This window comes from Plodia interpunctella, chromosome Z (genome assembly GCF_027563975.2).
Source record: "Plodia interpunctella isolate USDA-ARS_2022_Savannah chromosome Z, ilPloInte3.2, whole genome shotgun sequence".
In the NCBI taxonomy this organism is placed as follows: Eukaryota; Metazoa; Arthropoda; class Insecta; order Lepidoptera; family Pyralidae; genus Plodia; species Plodia interpunctella.
The window spans coordinates 4,900,181-4,926,449 of record NC_071324.2 but is presented as its reverse complement, the minus strand read 5'-3'; the positions used below and the strand labels follow the sequence as shown (position 1 = coordinate 4,926,449).

Genomic DNA, 26,269 nt, shown 5'->3' with positions numbered 1-26,269 from the left:
TTGATATCGTATAAAATTCATTGGGTGCCAGGAGGTCGCCCTGAGGAATCCCGTCGCTGCCCATTATATATGAATTTATTGCTTTTCCCATTAAAACGCCAAGATTCCACTATTATCCCGTTCTTATTTAATCAATGAACTATGTTCTAGGAATGTTCATTTTAATATATATGTGGGTTCCTGTGGTACAAATAATACAAATCCAATAATTTTTATAGTGAAATAAGTTTTTGTATTTTCAATAAACAATAGTAATTGTGCGTAATGTTTAATAATAGAATAATATTCGGATACATAATAAGATATTGGATCTTCTTCAAGATAGCGAAATCTTGTTTAGCACCTGTAAAAATCGATTTCAATTTCGGCGTAGGCACTTAATTATTTTTAAGTAGCTGTTGACACAGTTAATATTAATATACATTTGTAATTATACATAAATATTCTTTGCTTTTCATTTTGTAGTGATGTATTTCTACTTTTTATTTTTTGAGCTACCGCGAGGTACCTACTATTGAATATTAAGTTAAGTCAAAACTAATAGATAAAACAGTTTTGTCGATTTCAATTACCTTCATTTTTCAATTTTAGGCAAACTTTTTCACAGTTACTTAATTTTATTCGAGTTTTTTTAGTGTGAGATCCGATCCCAGGGTTGGCTTTCTCCATTTTCTTCACATCGCACAGTGTTCTACGCCCCATGCAATGTCAGAGTATTGAGATGGTTCATACTTGCGGCGTCTGCCGAGGCTAGTAATATCCTAATTAAGTACTTAAGTTAAACACTTTACTGAAAATAAACTATTGTCGTAAACCTCTACGTATTGCCTAAAACTACTCTAGACTTCTCTGAAACTTCTAGAGGGGCAAGACGAGATAGACTATATTTTATTTTTGGTCTTTTGGTGTTTAATATTAACAATATTCCATTTAGTATGAAGTTTTAACACCAGATTGGAAATACTGTAGTCGCATATTTTTCAAATAAAGTCTCTTTGGAATAACAAAGACGAATATAACGAATAAGTAGCTACTCTTTCTCACCTCATTCCGAATGGAATGCAGCTGTCGCAGCAACGCGGAGTTGTTGATACTCCTGCCGATCTCCTTCATCTCCAGCCTCAGCTCGTTCATAGACGTCTTCGCCCACTGCAGCGCCATCTTCTCATTTCGCTCGTGGTTGCCGGAAGAATGCAGAGTGGTCAGTTCCCTGCAACGAAGATCTGATTTAGTATTTTTATTTGAATATCGCGTCCTTTGCAACTAGTACATTTTCATCAGCCCAGACAGATTTTAAAATTTAAAATTACTTCAAACTTTGATGTATGTATTAGTGCGTTAAAATATAGAAAATAATTAATTTGTTGGGATATTTTGCCCCTACTATATTTTTAATTTTATCGATATTTTTAGACAGTCTTTAAACAGCATTGTCGTTAATTATATTTATTTTAATCCACGATTGAGTTAAATTTCATAATAGATTATAATACAGAAGTATAGTCAGAAGTATAATCTATTATGAAATTTCTGTTGTCGGTCGTTACAATTTCGATTACAAATCCGCTGACAAAGAACCTTGTTTATGCTTACTGAACAATATCAAAATAAGTTTGAGCTCAGAGAATTTAAAAACAAACCTTGTAGATATAGTATTTTTCAATGTTTTGTCGTAACAAGCAACTCACAAAGAGTTGCTTTTAAAAAATCGCTTTAGCCACCGTCAATTAAGGTTTGTTTTTGATTCTTCAGACAATTTGCCACTTTTTTTTTAATAAATAATATGACTTCTATGGCGAATCGACCATACCTAACCCATCAATTTTCCGTCAAGCGGTTAGGGGTTGAAGCTTTTGAGCCGTGAACTGGGCTTATAAAGAATAATAGATGCAGGATACATCGTTATGCAACGATGGCGACCAGCACCGTGTCTCCGCAACCAGCCTTCCGCCAACACTTTGTACTCATAATTACCAATAACCTCAAGGGCGTAGCTAAGTAACTTTACGCTCGGAAGCAAAAATGATCTGGAGCCCTAGCACGACTGTTATTTTCGACGACGGGTAACATATGAATAGGAATCCATGAGCCACGGTATACAAAATGTGCAAGTCAACTTAGCTGTTAGTAAATAAATAAATTCTGTACAAATTGGCAATGCTGCCTACCTTTTGAGCACGTATGCATAACGCCCTTGACGGGCTGAACAATTTATTTATTTCAGTTTAGTACGATTTAAGTTTACATATGTTTCATTTCATTTATTTTTTGTTTAGTATATGTTTCTAACCTAAGAGTTAGAAAAGAAAAAAGGTAGCTGTTTAGATAAATTTTGGTCTCCCTGGCCCGGTGCACGGTAGCGTTTAGCTACGCCACTAGTCGTCGATTTTAAATAACGAATCTACTTTACAAGTTTACTTCGATAACTTAATGATTTATAATCATGATTATTTCTTAACTTACTTATTTTCAAACAAGGACGCAGTCAGCGCCTTACTATATATTTCTATTGATTTATTTTGATTAAAACTAAGAAGAATTATTTTATATTTTAATAATTTGTCATTATTTTCATTATTTCTCCTGTAATCGCATTTCATTTCATTCAAAAAGCATTGCTTTTAATTTCAGATTTCGTTGAAACCCGGTATTAATTACGACCGCACATATAAAGCGGTTTTAATTTTAAATAATTGCAGCCTTACCTGTGCAGACTACGGATTAAAATTAATAATTTGATGAATGATGATGAATATATGAAACTTAACCATTGTATGTTCAGAAAATATATATTTACTTGTAGATTTACAAGCCAGTACTAATATAATCTCCAAATAAAGCTTTCTCCGAAACAAAGTAAATATACGATGTTTTATGATAATATTTCGACTGGAATGTATTAAGTAACATGAACATAACCTGCTCCACTTGGCTATACCTCTAACTCTTGATATTTTCCTGAACTAGGGCTAATCTTAAATGAAATTCCGTATCGTTTATAATCGTTTCATACTTGTTTGCTTTGCTGAGTAATAGCGATACCAAAATAAACTTATTTATCTTTCAAAGTAAACATTTGTTCTGAGGCGGGTATTATCTATATTTGAACAAATTTTATTGCAATAAATCACTTAGGATAAGAAGGGAATGCCCTTTTAACCCATTAGAAAATAGACATGGCATTTTCCTATTAGTTAAATAAAATTACTGAACTTAAAAAATACAGGTAAGTAAATTGTTAGTGCAGGTTTGGACGAATTAAAGAATTTATTTAAAATATTGTTTTCGTTCTTCAGTACTAATTGACCAACCAACTGATTGGGTCGAAAGTTTATTTTATTTTTACTTAACTTAGTAAGTATATTACTAAGTATTTCATGTACTCAGAATTATTGTGAAAAAATTGTAGGTTTTATTCATGGATTGTGGATTGTCCTACACAGTTTGGACACAAATCACTAACGAGACATGCATTCACTATGTAAATTGTAATTATACAAAAAAAAAGAAAAAACAAATATCTTGGGTATGCAAAGCTCAATAAATGAGAAGCATGCTATATACCAAATTACAACAATGTGTTATTTTTTCTGTCATCATATTCATCAAAGTGTTCATCATGCAAATATGAAGAAAACCGTAATTCAAGTAAAATTACTTAAATTTTCAAACAAATACACGTATGCAAACAACTAGGTGTATGTAGATATTGTATAGTACACAACAAAAGCAATTTATAATCCTCCAAATTCTAAGGCTTCACTTTTTGTGGTTGCCTCAAAGAGCAGATGCGAACGTGGCATGTGCTTTTGTGCCTATCGTAAACAAAAAAAAAGGTATGAGCCGAATTTGAAATACGTTAGAAGGATAGAGAGTAGACTTTATGTTGTAGGTGATAGAGTTTGTAATTAAAGGGGGTAGATGCTTAAAAAAAGTATCAGCTGGCAAACATGCATCAAGCCAAATGGCTCCGAATAGAACGGGCGTCATTAGAAGAACACCTGTCCCTTTTGTAAATGTTACCAAAATTTCAAATTTCTTGAGCCTTCAATGACCTGGTGCCGCGTGCCGGAGCGTGGCCAAGCTTTCCAATTCATTATGTAACATATTTTAGCCATGGATTTTTTATTTCATGTTAATAATTAATTAAACTAATTTTGGTATTCGTTCTTTATTCGCAAAATATATTATGTATATATGATATTAACTGATTGAATATACGTTGTTAGTAAAACAACAACCGAAATTAAAGATATTGTTAATAAATTAAGACTAAAAAGATCCTCTGGTTATGGGGATAATTATACTTATCTCGATAAATAAAAATGTAAAATTTTAATTGTATTCGAATAGGTATAAACTATCACAAAGTTTATGAACAATAGCGTCTATTTGCTTGATTTAGTTAGTGCAGTGCACCTAAACTCATTTCTGCTAACGAACCCACTTTCATTATCTAATGAAAACAGATATCAGTTTTCTCTAAATAGTTAGCATTCGCAGAATTATTTGTATTTAAGTTTACATGCATAGTGCGTTGTTCAGGTTCACTTTTTTATTTCAAATTGCAAAATTATATTAACGGACGGGGACTTCCACTCGCGCATAAACTAAAAATATCAGAGCGGATTTTAGTGTAAGATGTACTTCCATGGACTTGCCCCTACAAAAATAGTTTCATGCTGTAATGACTAGCGATACTAGATATTCTTCATAGATAACAATTTTAAAAACGTTAAACCGTGAGTAATTTGTCCAGCAAATCTTCTGGGATTATGAAATAAAGAGCAAATAAATATTAGTAAAAGGAGGACGAGTACCATTGAAACCTTTTTTTGGCGTTAGTTGGCGAGCGCGTGTCCGCGACCGGATGTAGGCCCGGGCCGCGTAACTTCCGGCGGGATATAAATAAGTTACGCCATTAGAGCCAGATGTTGGCCCCCATGCTCGACACGTGATCCCGACTGATTTCATACCTCATTTACAGGGGCAAGTGGGGAGGGGGGGGGGGCAAATAAGTTTAACTTGAGACGTCGTCGGTCGTCAAGAAATGCTGAAGCATCCATTACTCTGAGTGAAATAGCATTTTAATTAGAGCTGATTTACACATTTGAACATGAAGATAATTGGTTACAGAAGAGGAAGAAAGCCAAGAAAGAGACGGATAGACAATGTAAGAGAGAATAATATGCGATATACACTTATGGAGCAAATAATAATTTACTCTTGATGATTTTTATCATCAAAGGAGACAGTACCATACCATACACATACCATAATTGTATAACTAAGATAGCATATACGATTTCCGTAAAGTGATACTTTATTAAAAAATATGCTCCACAATATTGAATTGGACAAATATGGAATATGATTATTTATAAAGTTAAAATAAGTTCATATTTATTTTTGTATTAACGCGTTCAGCTCGCACCCCCAAGATTAAAAATTAAATTAAAAGCTAAACAGCTAATACTATAATATAAGTAGGGTCAAACCAGAATGTATAACCCGTACCTATAACTAATGTAAATCAGGTCATACCTACATTAATTTGTTAGCAATTAGGAATAGGAAACCATGAGAGTTATCGAGAAAATCCAATTATGAGAATAACAAGAGAGCTGCCCGATGTAAGTAGAATTTAAATTATGTAGGTACATGTCGGTCGATGTCGGTTTTACAAATGAAACAATTTAAACGTAATAAGTATTAAAAATCCTCAACGGAACTATTTTTGTGAATATTTGTAACGCTGCTACGCTTTGTTTGGTATCTCTTTCTTTCCTGCAGACTGTTGTTTAGTGTTGCTTTTAATTTTCTTGACAGGTTCAGGCTTTTTGGCGGTGTTTGTTTTCACTTTCTTTGTCTTCTGATTATCGACAGATGAAGGATTAACGTCAACTTCAACCTTCAATCCAGCAAAATGAGATTGAACCACCAAAGCAGCCATTTTGGTATCGAGTTTAATTTAAAATGGGTATATTTATTTACTTTGAAGTATTTGTGCAGTAAAATGGTATTATTTTGTAGAAAACAAACAGCCGCGATGATACGGTATTCAAGATGACGATAATCCTTAGCTGCGTTACACATGTACATACATATTATGTACTTATATTATACTAGCTGATGCCCGCGACTTCGTTCGCATGGTTCAACAGTTTTTGGTAAGGATTAAAAATTATTATAGAAAATTAATTGTACAGATAAAGCGTAGGGATAACCATACAACATATAGGGTCTTTCGTTGGAAATTTCGAATAAAGCACCGTGATATAGCTTGACGCACTTTCAGTCCAATTTTGAGTTGGTAACGAAGTGTAACAAAGCTCGACAAAAAGAGCTTTGTAACCTACGAAGCTCAGTATTATGGGCTGTTGAGCTTCTCTATCCTTTGTCACGTAATAGATGTTGTGAAATTATGCTTGAATGCTGAAAAATGAAAAGTATTAAACAGCTACTTTTTATGTTTATGATTTAACAACATATATACAAATAGGCTGGGCAAATAGTAATAATAAATATATATATTAATTCAAAATTAGTAACAATCCAGAAGAGGATAAATTATAAAAAAGTTATTGTCAATAGCAGGTTCTCAAATAGAGTTAATTGTTTGACATAAGTACATATTGTACATGAGGCGTCGTGTATTTATCAGTCTCAAGAAAGACACCAGCTATAATTACATCGAAGGACGCGGCGACAGCGGCTCTACTGCGATACAAAAATAAACCTGAGATGAAAATCGGTTAAAAAATAAGCAAAACTACTATCAGCTGGCATCGTTGCATTTCAAGTATGCAAACTCATCTTGCACACGAGGCCGCCGTGCCTGCACCCATTGCAACTTGAAGGGGATTTGTAAAATGAACCGTAAATATAAGTGATAAAGCTTTAAATCGCGGGTCAACCGTCTAGCCCAAGAGCTGGCACATTCAAGGAACGTAATCGGTAATTACTGACACAACATCGAAGTCTGATTGAAAAAAGATCGTAAATTTCGGTAGTTTTAAAGTATTGGTATAAAAAAGAAAAACGCGATGTATATATACTGCTATTTCTAATACTAAAATGATTAAAATATTCCAAGTAGTTTAATTCACAAGGTTTGTGGAGCAGTTTCTGTGTTTCCATAAATCACAGGCACAGCACACTATTATTTACTTATTTGGAATTGTGTTGTCCAAACCTTACGTAGGCCAGCTCTCGAACTATGCCATATGCGGCAGTTGGCAGTGGTCAAGCGGCATCGAGCGCTGTGAACGAGCAGGTGTACGCTCCCGACTCGTCATTAAACGCTGTTTTATTATACCCAAACTCTTCAAATATTCCTATCTCGCTGCCTCATCTTTACTTCGATTTGTGAGAACTTTCAAATTAAGTGCCTACTATCGCCATATGAATTTTTACCGTATTTACGAATGCTCATTCAATAAAGAACTCACGTGTGTTTTCCATCAGTCACTTTGAAGGTAGTCAAAAACAGAGATATATACTTTGGAAGCAGCTTCGCCCGCGACAATAAGTAGCTCGTATAACTCGCCAGCTCTCCAATCTCTATCTCCACACCAAAATGCTCTGTTTTGATGATAAAGTAGGACAAACAAACGCAGTTATCGCACACCAACATTTATTATGAATTACGGACTGTACTTTTTTGGTTCCCCAGGGGCACCAGCAGGATTTGTAAGAATATATAGATACATAAGAAAGTAGATAATTACTGTAATATATTTCCCTCGTGTTGTCCGAGAGTAAATATAATAAAGGCCTCGACGTGTTGGGTAGGAATGGGTTCGTTTAATTGGGTTATTGGAGCAATAAGTAGCGTATTGTCGCTTCTGACCTTTTATAAGTACGGAAGTGCCTGTATAAGTACGGAAATTAAATTTATTATGTGCTTGAGATTTAATAGTAAAAAATGAATATAAGTACCTATACGAATTACATTGCCCATAATTATAATGAATAATTAGTACTATTTTCAAATACTAAATCAATACTACATAATGCAGTATGTATCTATAATTTTAATTAAAGGTTAACATCATTGTACCTGCAATTACATACCCATGGGATATTTAAAAAGTTATGAAAGAAGTTATAGTTTATAGGGCCGACAGAAACTAACTTCCTTTTTGCAATTTTATCAGTAAATCAATATATCGATACTAGAGAAGTATGTTATCTAGTCTTTTGTGTTCATTTTGTAGATTAAGGTTAAGTGGGCAGGAATAATCGTGTCGATCTGGCGGGTGGACTGAAGGGCTCTCGGCCGCCGTCGCGGAACATCCCGGCTCCAGCGCGCAGCGCCATTGTTGTGGGAAGAGACGTGAGCACGTTTTCCCCAGTTCCGGTCTTAGCACTGCAATTACCCTGGGCCAAATTTTTACGACGCCCCCTAAAAATCCTCACGAACTAAAACTGTATTACGCATGCCCTTTTGTAGCAGTTATATTTTACAATGCATACATTACTACATAGTTTAAAATAAAATCACCCTGTGCGTCGGTTTATTTAGATAATGTATTCCCGAAGTTTTAAAGAGCGGTGTCGCTAGTATTGTATATTACAATTATTCGACATTTGGGAGATCTGAAAAAAGTAATTTTCAAAAGCAAAGATAGGTCGACGCCGCGCCGGTCATGCGTGGCTAAAATAAGGCGCCCAATTGCACCCCGGGCTGTCTCCCATGCCTCAGAACCTTAACGTGGGCCACTATCGCCATAATGTTTGTTTACTAACGCTACAGTTTACACTGATCCTTTCTGAAAGTTTGTACATATTTAACGAAACCGAATGGAACATCATAATAACAACAACAAAGCTCTTTATGCCTCTTGCACAATTCACAGCTCTCAACAACGTGCAAGTGCATTTATTAGAAACAAAAAGTTAAGCTCTGCCAGCTTAAGCAGCTCCGTGTTTGTAATATGTTTCAGTGGTTTTGACGTAAATGAAAAGCATTATGCTACATGACAAGATCTAACTACCTATCTAACAAGAAACCCTAGTAGCTAACTTTACTGAGTACAGTTTCCCTATAAGTAGCGGCACTTTATAAGATGTAAAAAGAAAAGCTTTTATGAAGGGTCCTTTAATGTCTTTAAATGGCTACTTGATTTTCGTTTGCTTTTTTAATTCAGTTGCCAATCGCCGGGCCCTCGATCCAGAACCTCTTGACCTGGGAGTTTATTCCTTGTTTTTGATGAATTTCGACATCGAGGGTCATCGAACAAATTTCAAATGGAAAATGATTCGAAACGCTAAGTATTGAACAACTTGAAAAAGATTTGTGAAGTAAAGTACTTTATTATTCTAAGGAATTAGAAATGAATTCAGAATGATGGCTCAATATGAAATACTTCAGTATGTACTTTAGTTAATCTCTAGGCTTTCTTTGTTTACGTTGTTACAATTGCTTGTCAAAAATCAACATATTTGATTTTTAAAAGCTCTTTGTCATACAAACTTAGATTATTATCTATTACATTTGATTACATGCAATCAAATCATTTATTTCGAAATCTCATATCATGTGTACTTATGTCATAAATATATCAATTACTAATTACCTGAAATATCATCCTTTAAGGATTAAAAAAAAACTTACACAACTATTTTAATTTGTAACAGTTATTTTGCAAGTTATTTTAGTTTTTAAGATAAGTTTAACAATGTCTTTATTTCATTTTTAATACTTTTAATTTGATTATCACAGAATATTCGTTATAATATCAAATTAAGTAACCATCATAATATTCTATTAAAACAAATAGCGCTCATATTGAGGCTTATTGTAAGCCTCAATTGAAACGGCATTCTACGTCGAAGCTTACTTAGTAGTAAGCTTCGACGTCACTAAGCTCTTGTTAAAAGTACCTATTCGATAAGGTAATGAAAAGAAGTACCGGTTACCAACACAGTGGAGCGTGGCAGCATAGCACAATATGATATCAACGTTGCAGACTTTAGACAGGTTCATTATAGAAATCTTGTCGTTTTTTGTATTTTAACTAGTTTTCAATTTTACTAATAATCCAAATTATTGATTTTTAATTTTGAAACTAAATTTTATATATTTTTCTGTAGGAAAAATGAAAATAAATATTATATTATTTTGGTATTCGTGAAAGGTATGTAGTTTGGATCTTATATTACAAGGTTTTATTAATTCTCATTGAGACTATTTCGTCATATGCAACTGAATTTTATAAATGTATTATTCTTATGAAACATTGTTTATATTTATACTATCAAATATACTTAGGTAAAAGATAATTATTCTAATCTAAAATCTTCGATGCAACGGCATTGGCGAGTAATGCCGTCGTTCGCGGACGACGACAGTCGTTGGAGTGACAGGAATTTTTGCTACTTTTAATATTTTATATCCTATTACTATAGCTGAATAAACTTTATTATTATTTATTTATAGAGAAAAGAATTGTGGATGAAATAAAAAATTAAAAAAATAGGTAAGATAAAGTGTAAAAAGAAAGTGATAACGAAATTCGCTTATGCGACTTTGTGTTGATTCCCACAGTTGGGCGACATGTCGAGTCGGCGGCCACCTGCTCCTGTGATCTGCTCTCACGCCAGCACAAAGGCGAATTGTCGGCGTATAAACACATTAAAATACCTTTTACTTATTATTCTATTAGTACAATATAAAGTATTTATTCCGCTTTAACTTATTCCACAGAAAATGTACGCTTCTCGTTTTCAGCCGTCACATAGTTTTCTGTTAACATTTCCTATTTTATAAAATGTTTTCTGTAAAATAGGAATACTGAATGAATATGTTGGGAACATCGATAGCTTTGCGACTTATTTGAAACGTTTCTGTTATTTTGTAGAAATATATTTGTAACTTTTTAATTTACCGAATTATTATAAAAATAACTTTTTTTGTAAAACTTTTACTTGTATTTGCTTTTACTTTTTTGAATATTTTAACATTTTATACGATTTTTTTAAAGTTTTCATTATTGTTATTATTAATTGAAAGATAGTCTTTAACAGTTAGTGTGTCAACCAGGGACAGTGTCTATTTCCAATGGCCTGGTCGCGCAGCGTAGCATTGAGTTGCACCAGTCAACTTTAACTTTCATTTTAACCTGCGTGTTGCTAACGTTTAGACAAAATAGCGCATTTAGATGTTTTCTTATTGTTATACTTACCGTCAAAGTTAACTAGTGCAATCACAATATGATGACAGTGAATTGGATTGATTAATCTCATACCTACTTATTTTGTTGAAATTGTATTTCCCCTTCACGTTTTATCAACTAATCATATTTCTTATTAGTATACATGTATAGTTATTAGTAGTTAGGGAAAGGACATAGGCAGAAGTAGTTAAGTAAAGTAAGTTTTTTCCGGGAAATGTCCCGGAAAAAAGATATTACAGGGAAAGTGAGTTTCATGTGGCAAAATAACGAAAGCGAAATCTAACAAAGAAGTCACTGATAAAATCTAGTCATTTCGATAATTACTGCATTCATAGAAGATATAGCTAAGTACATATTTCATTTTATGTTTTAAAAGCAAATATATTTGATGGAAAGCCAATTCAGTGCATCATTACAGAGTTGATTGGCTTTCCATCAATTAGCAATTTATAATTGGCAATCGAAAATTGAACTGAAAGTTAAATATTAAAAATAAATACTAGTATCAATTCCTCGAAAATGGCAACGCCCAAGGGCAGCGCCCTTGCTCATGGATTGCTCAGCAGCGAATATGTATCTTACTTTTACTAATAATTCAGATATTGATTCAAGTAATTCAATATTTATTGATAAAAAGAAGTAAAAAGAACAATTTTCTTTACTAGATATTACACACTTCAATGTTTTAAATTATTCTCCTATATTTCTCTCTCTCTCTTTCAGAGGAGAATGTGAATAATCAAGTAATGGAGACAGAAAATGCTCAGATATATTGATTTTCAAAAATGACATAAGTAGTTACTTTAGGTAGGTACCTAACCTATATAAGTACATATATTACTGATTGCTCTTCACATGATTTTACGGTTACAAGATCCTTGTAGTCAAACATTAAAACGGCAGAGTTTGTTTAGTCTCAACTCAAAGAGACAGAGTAAAATAATTTTTTTAAACCACGCAATTGAATCCACACAAAAACGAAATTGCGGTAACTAGTTTTTAATATTTTCTTGAATATTAACTGACTCTGTTTCGTATTGCCGTATGGCAATACGAAACAGAGTCAGTCGAAAAACTTACATCCAAGTGACAAATATGTAGGTATCTACATATTTGTCACTTGGATGTAAGTTTTTCTAAATAGTCCACTATTATAAGAGAAAAGATTTACATTCTGTTCCTTTATTTTAATGATTGTAATGAATAAACTTTATAATTCAGTTTGTTATATAATTATTGTTTGTTATATGAAACTTTCAGAGGTAAAGGCTACTTTTTTATTCATTTTTTTACCAGAGAAATTTTTATTTTCAAAGAAATTGAAATTTTGTTGTAATATTTTTAAAAGGTGAGTTGTTTTAAGTTAATTAACATTGCCTGAGATACAGTTTGCCAAGAAAAGCTGAAAGAAACTCATTAAACATACAGTCTTATCCTTTGAGTAAAGTGGCTCAAGGGCTTTGTCTTATTATTTCCCTTCTGTAATTGTTTTACTTTAGAAGTAGACTAAATATATATTCCTAGGTATGTGAGATTCAAGCATTCCCAGGTATGTGAGGTTCAGCATGCTCTCAGTCTAGTTTAAAATGATTTTAATTCTTATAGTTAGTGTCTATTGTCAGTTTAAATACCTAGTACTATACCAATGATAATTAAGTATTCTAGTATATTTCTACATAATATGAATTGTTTCCGAGATGACGAACTTTCTGAAAAAGTTTGGCACTCGCAGAAGCCATCCACAGCACAGCAAATACAATCGCGTAAATTGACAGCAAGTGAATATTAGAACATAGGTAATACATTAAAGTTGGAAAGATTACATAATATAATAATATACTCTCCATACGTTTCAATTAAATTTAATATTTCTGTGACTATATTAAATTTATTACTGTATTCAATATACCTACGGGTATTATGTAAGTACTACCTATGTAACCAATATAATAGAAAATATAAATAAATAAAATTTGTTTATAACACACTTTTTTGTTACATGTATATCAATCAGATAAAGTGGAGAAAAATAATCATAATAACTTTAGAAGTCGCTGTACGAAGACTCAAAGAACTTCTGCCAAAAACTCTGGAAAAAACAATTGCATTCTGTGTCCAGTCTCCATCTGCTAATTCCTGAAAATATGACTTACTTGAGTTCCTCGATCTCCCTCTTCATGCGCATAACATCGGTGACATGCAAAGTTTTCATGATCTCGACTTGTTCGGCCAACTCTTGGATTTCCTTCTTGATTTTGAACTCAGCATGCACAGTGAGAAATTTTATAGTCAATAAGACACAAAATAAAGTTAAACACTTCATCTTAGCGGCCGAGGTACTCGTTACTCGTACGGTACGATCGTATCGCGGTTCGCGGCGGAGTCGCGTGTGTCCCGGCCGACTGACTAGTGCGGTATAGTCGCGGAGGCGGCCCGCTCCTCCAATATATAGGCTCCGGCCTCCGGCGATCCTGGACGCAGGCTGTTCCAAGAAAACGCAGATGCGATTCAACAGTTGCCACGGAGGCAAACGACTGTCCAGGGAGAAACGCAAACTTTTAGCCTAAACCGCGATGACAACGACCATGTGTTCAAGAGGAAGCTAAAATTAGAAAGTCCTAATTATATAGGTAGGAGTACAAATATTATTTTTCTCCGGTTGGAGTACACAGTGTATTTGCACATTGTGATTTACGTACGAGCTTGATGTGCTTATAAATTGTAGCTTTTAATATTCCGTTACAAAATTCTTGGAATTTTTTTTTGAGAAGTGCCGCAGGCTTGGCTCTATTAGGTAATTGGCAATGATGTCAGTCTTTTCACATTATTAACAGTAAAGCCTTACTGTATCAATGTGATACAGGTATGTTTGTTATAAAGAATAAAAACATATTTTCCCGCGTTAGTCCAGTTTACGTTCTAATCGTTACAATGTCGAACAATTATTCTCATCCATTTTATTACTTACAAGAAGTGCATTTCTGATAATCGTACTTAGAGATAGTATTTATTTAGGTATATTCTGTGTTCAATAAATTTACTCCACAGTAAATAATTATACTTTATTATCGGTCTAATTTAAAGGATTTGGTTGACAGATATTCATGTAAAAGAACCCAATTGTTTTATCGTTTTGTTACGAAGTCCTTAAATGACGCTCATGGAACAATTTTCAAGCGGGAAAGCCGCGGGGACCGCAATGAAGACAATAGCGGAAAGGACCTACACATATAATTTCACGTGTTCATTCCTCAAAGGGCAGGGCATAAAGGGCATCTTAAGGCATAAATGCCTTAAGATTTCTCTCTCTCTCTCTCTCTATCGTAATCTCAGTTTCTTCCGCAGTCAATGAGCGTTGGAACCCAGAGTCTCTTTCCTACTTTTTCGTCTTCACTTCTCACAGTCGTCGTCATCCTTAGTTGTCAGATCATTCATTAGCTTTAAGATTTCCAAGACATTTTTTAACATATAAACGAGTAAGTACTAAGTTGGCCGTAGCATTTTTACAGCCAAACTGAGTGCATTACCTACTTACACTTACCATATTTCGTAAGAGATCGGGAAAAACATAACATAAACCGTAAATTTTAAAATAAACTTATATTTTCTTTACGTAATGTGTATTTTTCACAAGGAAAACGGAACAGGCGCATCAAATGAGAAAACTAGAAAAGCCTTTAAAATGTCACTATGTGGTGTCGGGGCTCGGAACAATGTGCATCCCAAGATTACTGTAGACTTCAAAATGTTGCAAAATGGTACAATATTCTTACTTGTAAAGTGATTTGTGTGAGAGAGGGTGTGTGTATCAAGATAACGAGATATACACGGACGTATAAGTAGACGCCAGCAACTGACATGGATGATACGTTTTAGACAGAAAAATCATCCAGAAATCTATATACTTGAAATTATTGGCCAAGAATACCTACTTACGGCATGGTATAGTTATGGATGATGCAAGCTAAGCTAAATATTTCAATACGGGTAGTAACCTTTAGTTATGACATGGATAAAAACGTAGTAAGTAGATAAATAGTATACTTAAAACTTTAAAAACCAAACATAAATAACTCGTCAGTTTTTGCAATAATATCATACACACATAGAGCCTAACTAATCTGAAGTTCAAAATACTAAATATACATCAATATATAAATATACATTTCTTGCTCTTTGCAACTCTGTAGAATCGTAGGTGTCGAATTTCTCGTTGGTTGAGTGCACTTCACAATACCAGACGCGTTTAAAAACATCATAGAGTTATAAAATATAGTTCCTGAATTGGATCTAAAATAAAGTTAGAGGAACCGTCATTCTTTATTTTAGATCTAGCTATTTAGTTTGTAGATTAATGTCTTGGGCGGTTGTATACGATTTAATGATTTTCACAATGGTCGATGGGTGTCCAAAACGTTATTGACGCGAGCTTCTCCATACTTTTGGGGTAGTCTCGACTTTCTCAAAAATTGTTAAAATTCCTAATTCCGCGGACGAATAATAAAATAAAGCAGAAATTACTTATTTCAGTCTATAAAGTGAAAAATGATTATGTATGGAGATAATAAAGATAATTGAACAACTGAGTAGTTAATTTATTCATAATATCTACAGAAGCTAAGAACTACTAGTAAGGACTACTAGCCATATTATAAGTATTATAATGCATATGTATCCTATTCTGGTTTTGTGATATAATCACGGATTATAATTGAAACACGCTCATTCGTAAAACTCAAAAATAAAATATATTAATTTGTTCAGTCTTGATAGGAAATGTCTGAGGGCACGGTAGTGCTCCCGCCAAGTTGGGCTTACAAGTTTACTGTGAGTCAGTGGAATGCATCAAGAATGATTTCCAGGCCACCGAATATTCTGAATTTGGTTAGACGTTCGAAAATTTAATTATTATTAATTTAGCGTATTTTTAACGTTCTCATCCGATTTGACTATAAAATAATTTATAATTTTACAATGAGGTCGATTAGTTGACGGATATGTTTAATTTATAACAAATTTGAGATAAGTAGCACCTTTTTAATTTATCTATTCACGAGGGACCCAACCAACACTCTTTGTATCTGAAAGCATATGTATAACTATTAGAAGACAAACTCAAATGTATGCAATAGTACGAAATACATAAAAAAGAAAAGTATCTCTATTGCAGCTATACAAAAAACCATATCTATTTGTAAAATACTTACGTTACATTAGGTACACACTAAAATCTAATCTACGAACAGAGACTTGTAGACGTTGTAGCACTCGTAGCACGGCTTCGCGCCGCCGCCACCGCTACGATTCAATACGAAGTTGTTTTTCAAATCCCAATGTTCGAACACAAGTAAATTCTTGTTTGTTATGTCTAGTAGCTTTATCTTTGTCTACTCCATCCATACCAATATTAAACTAGCTGATGCCAGCGACTTCGTTCGCGTGGGCGAACAATTTTTGGTAAGGAGTCAACATTATTAGAGAAATTTAATTGTTCAGACAAATGTAACGATACCTATACATACAGAAGATGCTAATCAGACTGAAAAAGTATACTTTCTATAGTTTAGCTCAACTATTATGACTCTTCTTCAGGTGTTCTTCAGATCTTCGATTTTTACACCTCAACAGATAATACTCATCAGAGTGAACAACTTTTGTTAGAGCGTCATTTCTATATTCCCTATAGTTTAGGTGTACCATCATAGGTCTACATCAGGTGTTCCAGTTTTCAAAATCATTTATTTACCCTATATGTTGACCAGGCTTTATAGCTATACAACAAAAAAAGGTTCATTCCGTCCAGTAGATCCAGAGATTAGCGTGTGCAAACAAACAGGCAAACAATTTTTTTAAATTCTTATTCTATTGATCTAATTTTTTTAAATGTAAATATCTTCAATGTATAGAAACACTTTTTTTACTGTTTTATTATAATAATATGTATTCATTGATGATGTAAAAGTGTCTGTTTGTTCTTCTTTCACGTCAAAAATGGTCCCATGTTATTTCGCAATGAGGTGGTTATTTGTGTAAAGATAATTGGAGAGCTGGAAATTGTGGTTTGGCCCTAGAAAAAAACTACTTATTAAATAACCTCCGGTGGATACCAAGGTCCTTAGTCGTACAAGACGCCTAAGGACCTTGGCAGTTGTTAGGAAACGAAATACTTTTTTATTTTATTTGTATCATTATACACAATATGTAATAAGTTCCGCAAAACCATATTTTGCTTTGACTGCAGAATCAGAAGAGCTAATAAAAGAAAATAAACAAAATGACTTAATAAATAGAAGTGCCAAGACTTGACAAAAGTTAATCAAATGATATATTTGTAAAATATTATATATAAACAGGCAGAGAGAACAATGCTTAAGCAAGATTGTATACAATGCTGAATTTTAATGTAAATGTACTTTAAACAAATAAGTTAAATTTAATTATTTTCAAAACTAATCTTAAATGCTATACAAATAGAAAGGTTTTAATATTTATTTAATGTATTTTTTGTTTCGTGGGTCACATCTGTGGGCCAACCATTGAACAAAAATAAGGAATTCTTTTCTTTAATGTAAAATAATTATTTCCTTGAGGAACTAGATCTTGCATGACATTTAAGTGAAATGAGATTGTTATACTCCAAATTGTTCAAATTATTGACTACAAGTAGGTATTTATCTTTCAACCTTACTGGGAGAATTTTACATATGTTAAATAGTTGCATAATAAAGTTAAATAGTTATTCTTACATTTATGAACTTTTTTTTATTACAAGAAGTTTAATAAATTAAGTTTGCATTTATTCTAATTTATCAATATCGGTTTTGAAAGTGACACCATAAACTGTCTACTGCATAGTTTTGTACAGAATCAAACAATGATGAATATAACCTTTTTAATGGGAATTTATAACTTAGATAATAAAATTTTAACAGTAGTATTCTTAGTTTTTTTTACAAATTAAATCAACATACAAATAGAGAAGATTTTATCTATTTTTAGACCTAGGTAAGTTATGTTTTTACTCTTTCAATTGGTTTACACGAGCAAGTATTATTGGCAATGTTACTATGTAAGCATGAGTGGCTATGAATAATAAAAAAAATATATGAGTTCCTATATGATAAACAAGGAGGGTTGGTAGCTATTTGTAAAAAAAGAATGGGCGAAACAAATAAAAAAAAAACACAAATCTTCATGATCACAAATGTTTGTGATGTATAGGTAAACAAAAATAAATATATTAGGATAAATCACACAGATTGAGCTAGCCCCAAATTAAGTTGAAAACTTGTGTTATGTGATACTAATTCAACGATACTATATTTTTTATATTATAGATAAACATACATATCCATAAGTATGTAACAGTATTGATGTATGTTTTTAATCATAAAGGAGAACTTTAAACAATGTCAGGTAGAGGCGGTCACACGACACCGCCGACCCGAAGCCATGGACACGCGTGTTTCATACTCGACCAAATAAATTTTTCACCATTTGTCCACCGAGTCCCTTGAAATTATCCGCCCGTGTGCGCTCAATGTATTCTGTTACACATTCCTTCGAATCCTTTTAAAGACGTTTCCACCTGAGGGCGCTTCTTAAATGATTTTTTTTTCATAAAAAAAGGAAGATTCCAAAAACCTTGTTACTAGGTACTTTAGTACTACTAGTTACTAGTTACTAGGTACTACGCTACTTTAGTACCAACTATTTTGTCTCGAGCCGTGCTTCACGGTTCCTATCGCAACCCGATCCTTTGTAGCCTTGTGAGAAATATACTAATATTAATTTCATATAATTACATCGCAACGACCTCGGTGGCGCAGTGGTAAAGCGCCGCTAAAACGGGAGGTCCCGGGTTCGCTCCCCGGTCGGCTCATGATGGAAATTGATATTTTTCTGATTGGCTCGGGTCTTGGATGTTTATCTGTATATGTATTTGTTACAAAATATAGTATCGTTGAGTTAGTATCCCATAACACAAGTCTCGAACTGTCGAATTTGTGTGATTTGTCCTAATATATTTATTCATAATATATGTGCCATACGGCTATGTGCTTAACAACTCTTAAAAAACGCACGTAAATCAGTATCATGAATTTAGTGCAACTACACAAATCTACTTCCATAAAATATTGCAAATGTGTTCAGTTTTGAATTATTCATTGCAAACTTATGGGTCATATACTCGAGAGATGCTTGAACATGAAAATAAATGGTATATTTAGAGATCTCGAAAGTGGTAACAAGGATTACCTACTATGAAGTTATTGTTATGAAAGTCTGATATGGCGTTATCTCCCGAATAAAGCAATCAACCGATAAAAACTATTTACAGGTATTTTAAGTATATGTTTTACCTACATAATCGAATGTTCAAGTTTCATTATGTATATAAAGTACTATGTGGTTCAAGTTCACCTTTACTTGCATATGTCAGTAATATCATCAATCAGGCAAATTCATAATAATTCAACCAGTCATGGGTTCCAGATGTTGAGTTTCCAGACATCTCCTGGGATATCAAGCTAGAGGATCCAACAGACAAACTCAGCCTTTGATAATCCACTGCTAGACTGCCTCTCTTTCTCTTCTCACACCCCCGTCATCCTACTAAGTAAGTATATAATCTCCACCACTCTCGCATCATCCTTCACTACTATAAATTACAAAAATAATGGATATGAGAATTTATTGGGACTCATTAAGGTAAAATCAAAGTACATTATTCATAAATAAAATAAATTTCAATAGAAATACATACTCCATTTAAAATAACGATAGAAAAATACGCATTTTATCGGTTTTAACTTCAGTCTAGGGAGGTTGCAATATTTTTCTCCTGACTGAAATTTTGCTTTCCATATTACAGCAAAAATATTGAAGTATTCTTTCCATATTCTGTATTGTACATAAATAACAATGAAAACTAGTTCAATTAGTATTGAAAGGCAAAATTTAATTAAAAGTTAGTGAACCGAACTGGTTGGCTTAAAATGCCGGAAAAATTTACAACTCAGTTTAGAATCTATTTTGGAGAGTAAATTTTTTGTGTTATATATACTTTCGCGCCTTGACACAAACTATATAAGTTATTTGTATGCACATTTCAAGTATTTTGCATCCCTATATAAACCTCTACTGTAATACTTAGGTACTTAAGTACCTGCACCTTCCAACCTAATAAGTACGATAGGAATTGCTAATGTTTAAAGCTGTTGACTGTAAATGCTTGTATTTTATTTTCCTCATTTGATCTGAGTGCCCTAACACCTGCACTAATAGCCATAAATTAATCAATAATGAGGTAGCTTATTTTTTGGGAGACATATTAAACTGTTATCGTTGTTAAGTCATCAACAAGTTAAAAAAATGGAATAATATGTTATTTTATGCGAGCTAAAAATCTGACTCACGTGTCATTATTGTCGAGTAATCATGATCTGCAATAAGTGAATACCAAGAACTATTTCTTTAAAACAGTCTTAATAAGACGTACGAGGCGCAGCAAACTTCCAATCTTCCACTTCTTTTCCAATAGATATACCTTATAGTAATATGTAATAAGAATGGAGATAATAATTTGTATAGTAGCATCGACACCCTGGAAACCAGTTACAACTAACAGTGTGTCTAGTTGCACCATCCACAGCATCTCTTCAATCCTCAGACAGATGGGCCTCCAGGTGCATGCTGGATGCTAAATAATCTATACTTACTGTAAGAAAATAATAAAGTAAAAAACCGGTCTCGCCACATGCCTCCACAGACACCAACTTATTTTATGAGTACACCAATATGTCTCTCGAGGATTCTTTCACAAAAAATACTATTACATCTGTTAAATACTGATTTGTAGAGTAGTATATTGAGTAGTATATTGTAGTAGAGTACTATATTGAACTATAGAAATATCAAATTTATGTTTATATATTCAATTGTATTTTTTAATAAATAAATAATTCAATTAAGCTTACATTTCTCTACTCAATTTAATAGAGAGTGTTCAATACAATATGGTGTAATACGCTTTGTGTCTTCCTTTTCAAGTTCGTAGATACCTAAGTTAAATATTGGAGATGAATATGACGCGCAAAACTCAAATTAGGTAAATTTAAATTTATTGTATTATTTAAATTACTGCTATAAAATTAAGTCGATTTTGTCTTCGAATTAGATTTCGTGGGTTGTTGAACAACGACAGATGTGAATATAATTCGAAAGCAGTAAGATTAGTCGATACCTGCGGCCCTGCGGCATCCAGCTTGCGCCCGCGCATTGGATATTTTCGGGTCCCAAATGTATTATTAAGGCGCGGCAGCTGTAAGATACGGTCGCATATAAAGATGACGGAACAGACAACATTGACGCGTGCCAAACTTACAAAATTAAAAGAGCATTTTTTGCCAATATGAATTGTTGAGTACAATTAAAATGAAAAAACAAAAGCTGCTAACGTTTACTGAATATATAAATTCAAAAATTTGGATTTACATAAGATTGTTTATTTCCTATAACACTTTAGCATACCGTAATTACCGGGTTATAATAATAAATAAATAAATAAATTATTATAGTATTCAATAGAGCATCATAAGATAATATAATCTCTCAGTTAATTTTAACGAGGTACTTAAGGACCAGACTCAAGGTAAGGCGATTAGTAAGTACGGGAAGAGTCGGACGTAAATTGCATTTCTAATATCTGGAGGATTCATTAATACCTGCCAATAGCCCCGGTATTGTGCGAAATAATGATGTTTTATTTGTTGATCAATTTTATTACATAGAACATCTACCTACCGAATTATAACCACGTGGATGAAGACGTGTAGGAGGTGCCAGGTACTAACTGCCCAAGTGGCTAATTATATAAGTGCTCCAAGATAAGAAGAATAAAATAAACGCAACGAATTTAGAAATATTTTTTTCCTTTTTTTAACCAATTGTACGTTTAGTTCTAACTTCTATCAAAATAATAAGAATTTCCGAAGTTCTAGGAGTAGAAAAAATGAATTATATAAAATTAATTAAATATTTCTTTCTGGTTTCTAGACCAATATACAAATTCAAGATCATCACATGTTCGTCACATTGAATTATACATACTTATGAAATTGTCAGCTGAGGTTGTAAGGTTTGAGATACACAGCGAAGGGTGAGGCAAGGGCACATGCTGCGCGTGCGCATCTGTTCGGCCATCTCAGTATAGGTACCTACACTAAGTAGCGCACGATACACTGCACAGGGTGATCATGTCTTCATTTTGTTCCAGATTTTATTAAAATAAAACAATAAAATAGTTTATATATTTAATATAATTATAAAAAACCAATTAGGGTGATGAAGAAACAGTACCTACTTAATACAGTAAAAATAAAAATGTAAATATCTGTCTGTTTGTATACACTAATCTCGGAATTAAAACGGAATTAAATGAAACTTTTTTGTTGTAAATCCATGAAGCCTACATATATATAACAAATATATTAATGTTGAATTCAATTTTTATACCTCAATATCTGATGTGGAACACAAAGAGACAAGCTACGCAATAACTTCTATAGAAATGTGGTTTCGCAAAAATTGTTCAGTCTGATGAGCAATTATTGTTGAGGTATACCTAAACATCTAATATCTTTTCATTATTTGATATAGAATTCAAACACACCAATAAAATTACACTATATCGGCAACAGTTGTTCACTATAATAAGTAAATTTACTTATTTCAGAGTTTAAGATTATGATTAAGATAAATGATACACATAAACATAAGGTGGGAGTACCTCCACCTTCGAAAACGGTGTCAGTAATTTTCGATGTCGACGTATCATATATATTTCTTTGACAAAATCCGTCCAGCTGTGTTTTTTTAATTTGGCACAAAGCTTTTATATTTGAAGTATCAAGTATTTTATATGTAAGAATATTTTATATGCACGCTATTGGCATAACTAAGTAACAAACATCCTCTTTTTCATATTTATAATTCACTGAAGTCACATTTACGTCTATAGGTAGGTACTTAATAACCCTTTAACTAAATGACGGTATTCGTACCACTAGCACTATAAAAAGTCGCATACACGCAAGTAAACTAAATAGTCAACCGTTGTGCAGGTTTCCTCATGACGGTTTCCTATATAATCTTACATTTCCGATTGATCTGCTATATAAAGTCTTTAATACGTTGATTCAGATCAGATCAACCTATAAACAGATATCGACAGAGATCACGCCGTCACCTGCGCCGGCGTCCACACCTGCCGTCCCTGATTCGCCAAAACCGAACAGTCGCGACGATCACCTGCCGAGTCGATACGAATATCAATACTTAGCTTATATTTTGCTATTAATATACACATACTACAAGCTTGCCTGCGGCTTCAATCACCTAAATTTCCCACGGGAACATGAAACAAAGCGTGAAGAGATAATAAACTTTTTTTGGCATTTGGCATATTGGGTGCTGTTGGAATCACGGACACAAATAAATAAATAAATGTATTACACATACCTACATTTTCAAGTACATTAGTAGGATTGCTAAAGTATCACATCATTAAGTATATGTCTTGTTTAATAGATACATATCTAAATGGAAAAATGAATTGAGGATGAAAAACGAAAGAAGTGGTGCCGCAGCACCTGACTTTCGTAAATGGGAAAAGATGGAAATGTCTCAATTTGATATATTCGAGTACGGAATACATTAAAAGAGTATGTAGACCACATGTTTCAAAATATTTTTTCTACCTACTTATAGTTATTAATTCGTCCCGTATGGAATATATGTGGGCGAACAGGTGTACAAATTAGCGACACGAAAATTGTCTTATGTTTTTATAACTAGCTAGTATAGTGTGTTGTAATAACTAGCTTTTTCCCCTCGAGTCCAGGACTTATTCCCCGGAATGAAAGGTACCCTATGTATGCGAATTGCTTGAGCAGAGACCACGAAGAGTCCCTGGTGAATTTCACGAGCGTTTTGAACACATACACAAGTAATCTATGTAATTATCCTATTTTATAATTACATACATTACTGTGTTCAAATCAAACGGTCGTGAAATTCACCCTCCTGAAATAAAGACGCATCATCTTTAGGGCGCGGTGGTCGGAACACTGCGATTTAACAGCTCCTGACATTTTTTGTGGGGCTATCTAAAGGAACGTGTCTATGCTACCAGGCCAATGAACTTTCACCAATTAAAACAAAATATTCGCAGGAAATGTATGAAAATGTGATGAAAAACGCGATGAAAAGGGTTCGCATTGCGGTGGTGTTAGAGGCATTTGACATTCTTTTCCATGTTTAATTACCGGCCCTAAATACTATATTTAACAAGAAATACTTGATATATTTTATCACGGAATAAAATTACATAACTAAAGTGTACCTGTTATTTGGCCACCCTGTATATAGACATAGAAGACACACCACATAATAAGAACCATTGGTCCATTTTCATTACTGTTTGGCTAATGACCCAGCACTATGAACTTGAAAATTAAGTAAGTACTTATAAAAATATAAAATAGAAAGTATTATTACCCCTATAGCATTAGCCATAAACGGGAACAGACTTCAAGTGACAAAGATTTAGATAATGCATGGACATGGCTCTAGTTTCTGCTAGGCGATTTTTGATAGTTATAAGCCCACGGTTTTAAACGTGGGCACAGAAATCTAGAGACACGCACAAGCGTGCCACCCCCTTCAAGTCCCAATTAAATTGGGGGATTGAAGTAGGAACGAACGCTTCATGTGCAATGCGTTCTACATATCCAACCGGATAGTTTTTAATTCCTACGTTGGTAGGAAATTCTCTGACTATTTATACGAAAATGAAAAACAAATCATAGCGCGTTTTACTTTAGTAACAGCGCCATCTATGTTGATGTCTCGCAAGGAACTGCCTGCGCCCTAACGCAGGCTCGTGGCCCGCCGCCGAAAAAGGAGCGGCGAAACTTATGCTAAACGTCATCCTGTTACGAACCTGTAAGAACGACAGTTTCACTCGAGGTTCTTTGATGCTCTGTTACTGATCATCAACTAGCGAAAGAACAGAAAAGAGCTATCATAAATAAGCTTTCTCTCACTCCCGCCTCACCACCACCTCACGATCAACCACGTTGTGGATGACCAATACGTGGTTGATCTGTTGGCGGGGACAATGGTTTCAAGTAAGATACTAGTTCTAATTTATACTTACATTAGAACTAGTAACACCTTAAACCATTGATTCAATTACTATGCCGGCACCGCGACTGTCATCGAACAGTTTGCCAAACATTGGTGGATTCGGTATGCATTGCTGGTTTTTCATTGTGGTAAATGGGTCAAAAAGGACAAGAAAAAGAGAAGTTGGTCAAACTAGGACTTTTTTAAAGACCGGGTCAAAACATGTGGATCATAAGGATCCGAGATTAAATATAAGCTCTCATACAAATCACGCAAAGTTCACGCGTTCGCTTCGGCATTCATAATGTAAACAACAGATATTTTCTAAAACTTAAATTTCCTTATTTTTCTTGAATATAGAAATATTATGTATGACATTAGGTACGCTGCCTAGTGTTTATGACATATATAGAAAAAAGGTGATCACTAATTCAAATCAGTTATGTACTTGCGTAGATCAGCGACTGAACACAGACAGTAACTGATAATAGATTATTCTTACAATTTTTCTTCGCCTAAATTACTTCTTGGGTTTTTTAGAGTAAACTCGCATTATTTTCGTAACTTAATATTTATTTTCTTGACCTCAACGGCGGATACCGCGTCCGACGTGCGCCATATCTTGGTAAATGCACTAAGTGCATCAGTGCATTATCTCTGCACGTATTTGAGAAGTCGTGCAGTGCTAATTCCGTTGAATACAGCTGTTTAAAACTCCTACAGCGTAGACACAATTTACGATTGTCTTCAAAGAGAGCAAGTGCAAGTGCTAAAAGAATACTTAAAAACCAGGAATGAGATGACTATAGTCTTACTCATTTTCATCAAAAGCATTTTATTAGCTTGCTTATCTAGACTTGAGAAATTGAGAATGTCTTATAACAACGGGCGGTCATATA

The 26,269-nt window shown here is 33.6% G+C and overlaps 1 protein-coding gene across 1 annotated transcript in view; it reads right to left on the bottom strand.

Moving 5' to 3' along the window:
• Positions 1-13,613, bottom strand: part of sca (scabrous) — a 29,012-nt gene extending 15,399 nt beyond the window's left edge. The window contains exons 1-2 of the mRNA XM_053768419.1: positions 13,334-13,613; positions 1,045-1,210 (exon numbers count right to left, since the gene is read on the bottom strand). Coding sequence (XP_053624394.1) covers positions 1,045-1,210; positions 13,334-13,503 — 336 coding nt within the window. The 5' untranslated portion in view covers positions 13,504-13,613. The remainder of the gene's footprint in view (positions 1-1,044; positions 1,211-13,333) is intronic.
• Positions 13,614-26,269: the final 12,656 nt, after the last annotated feature.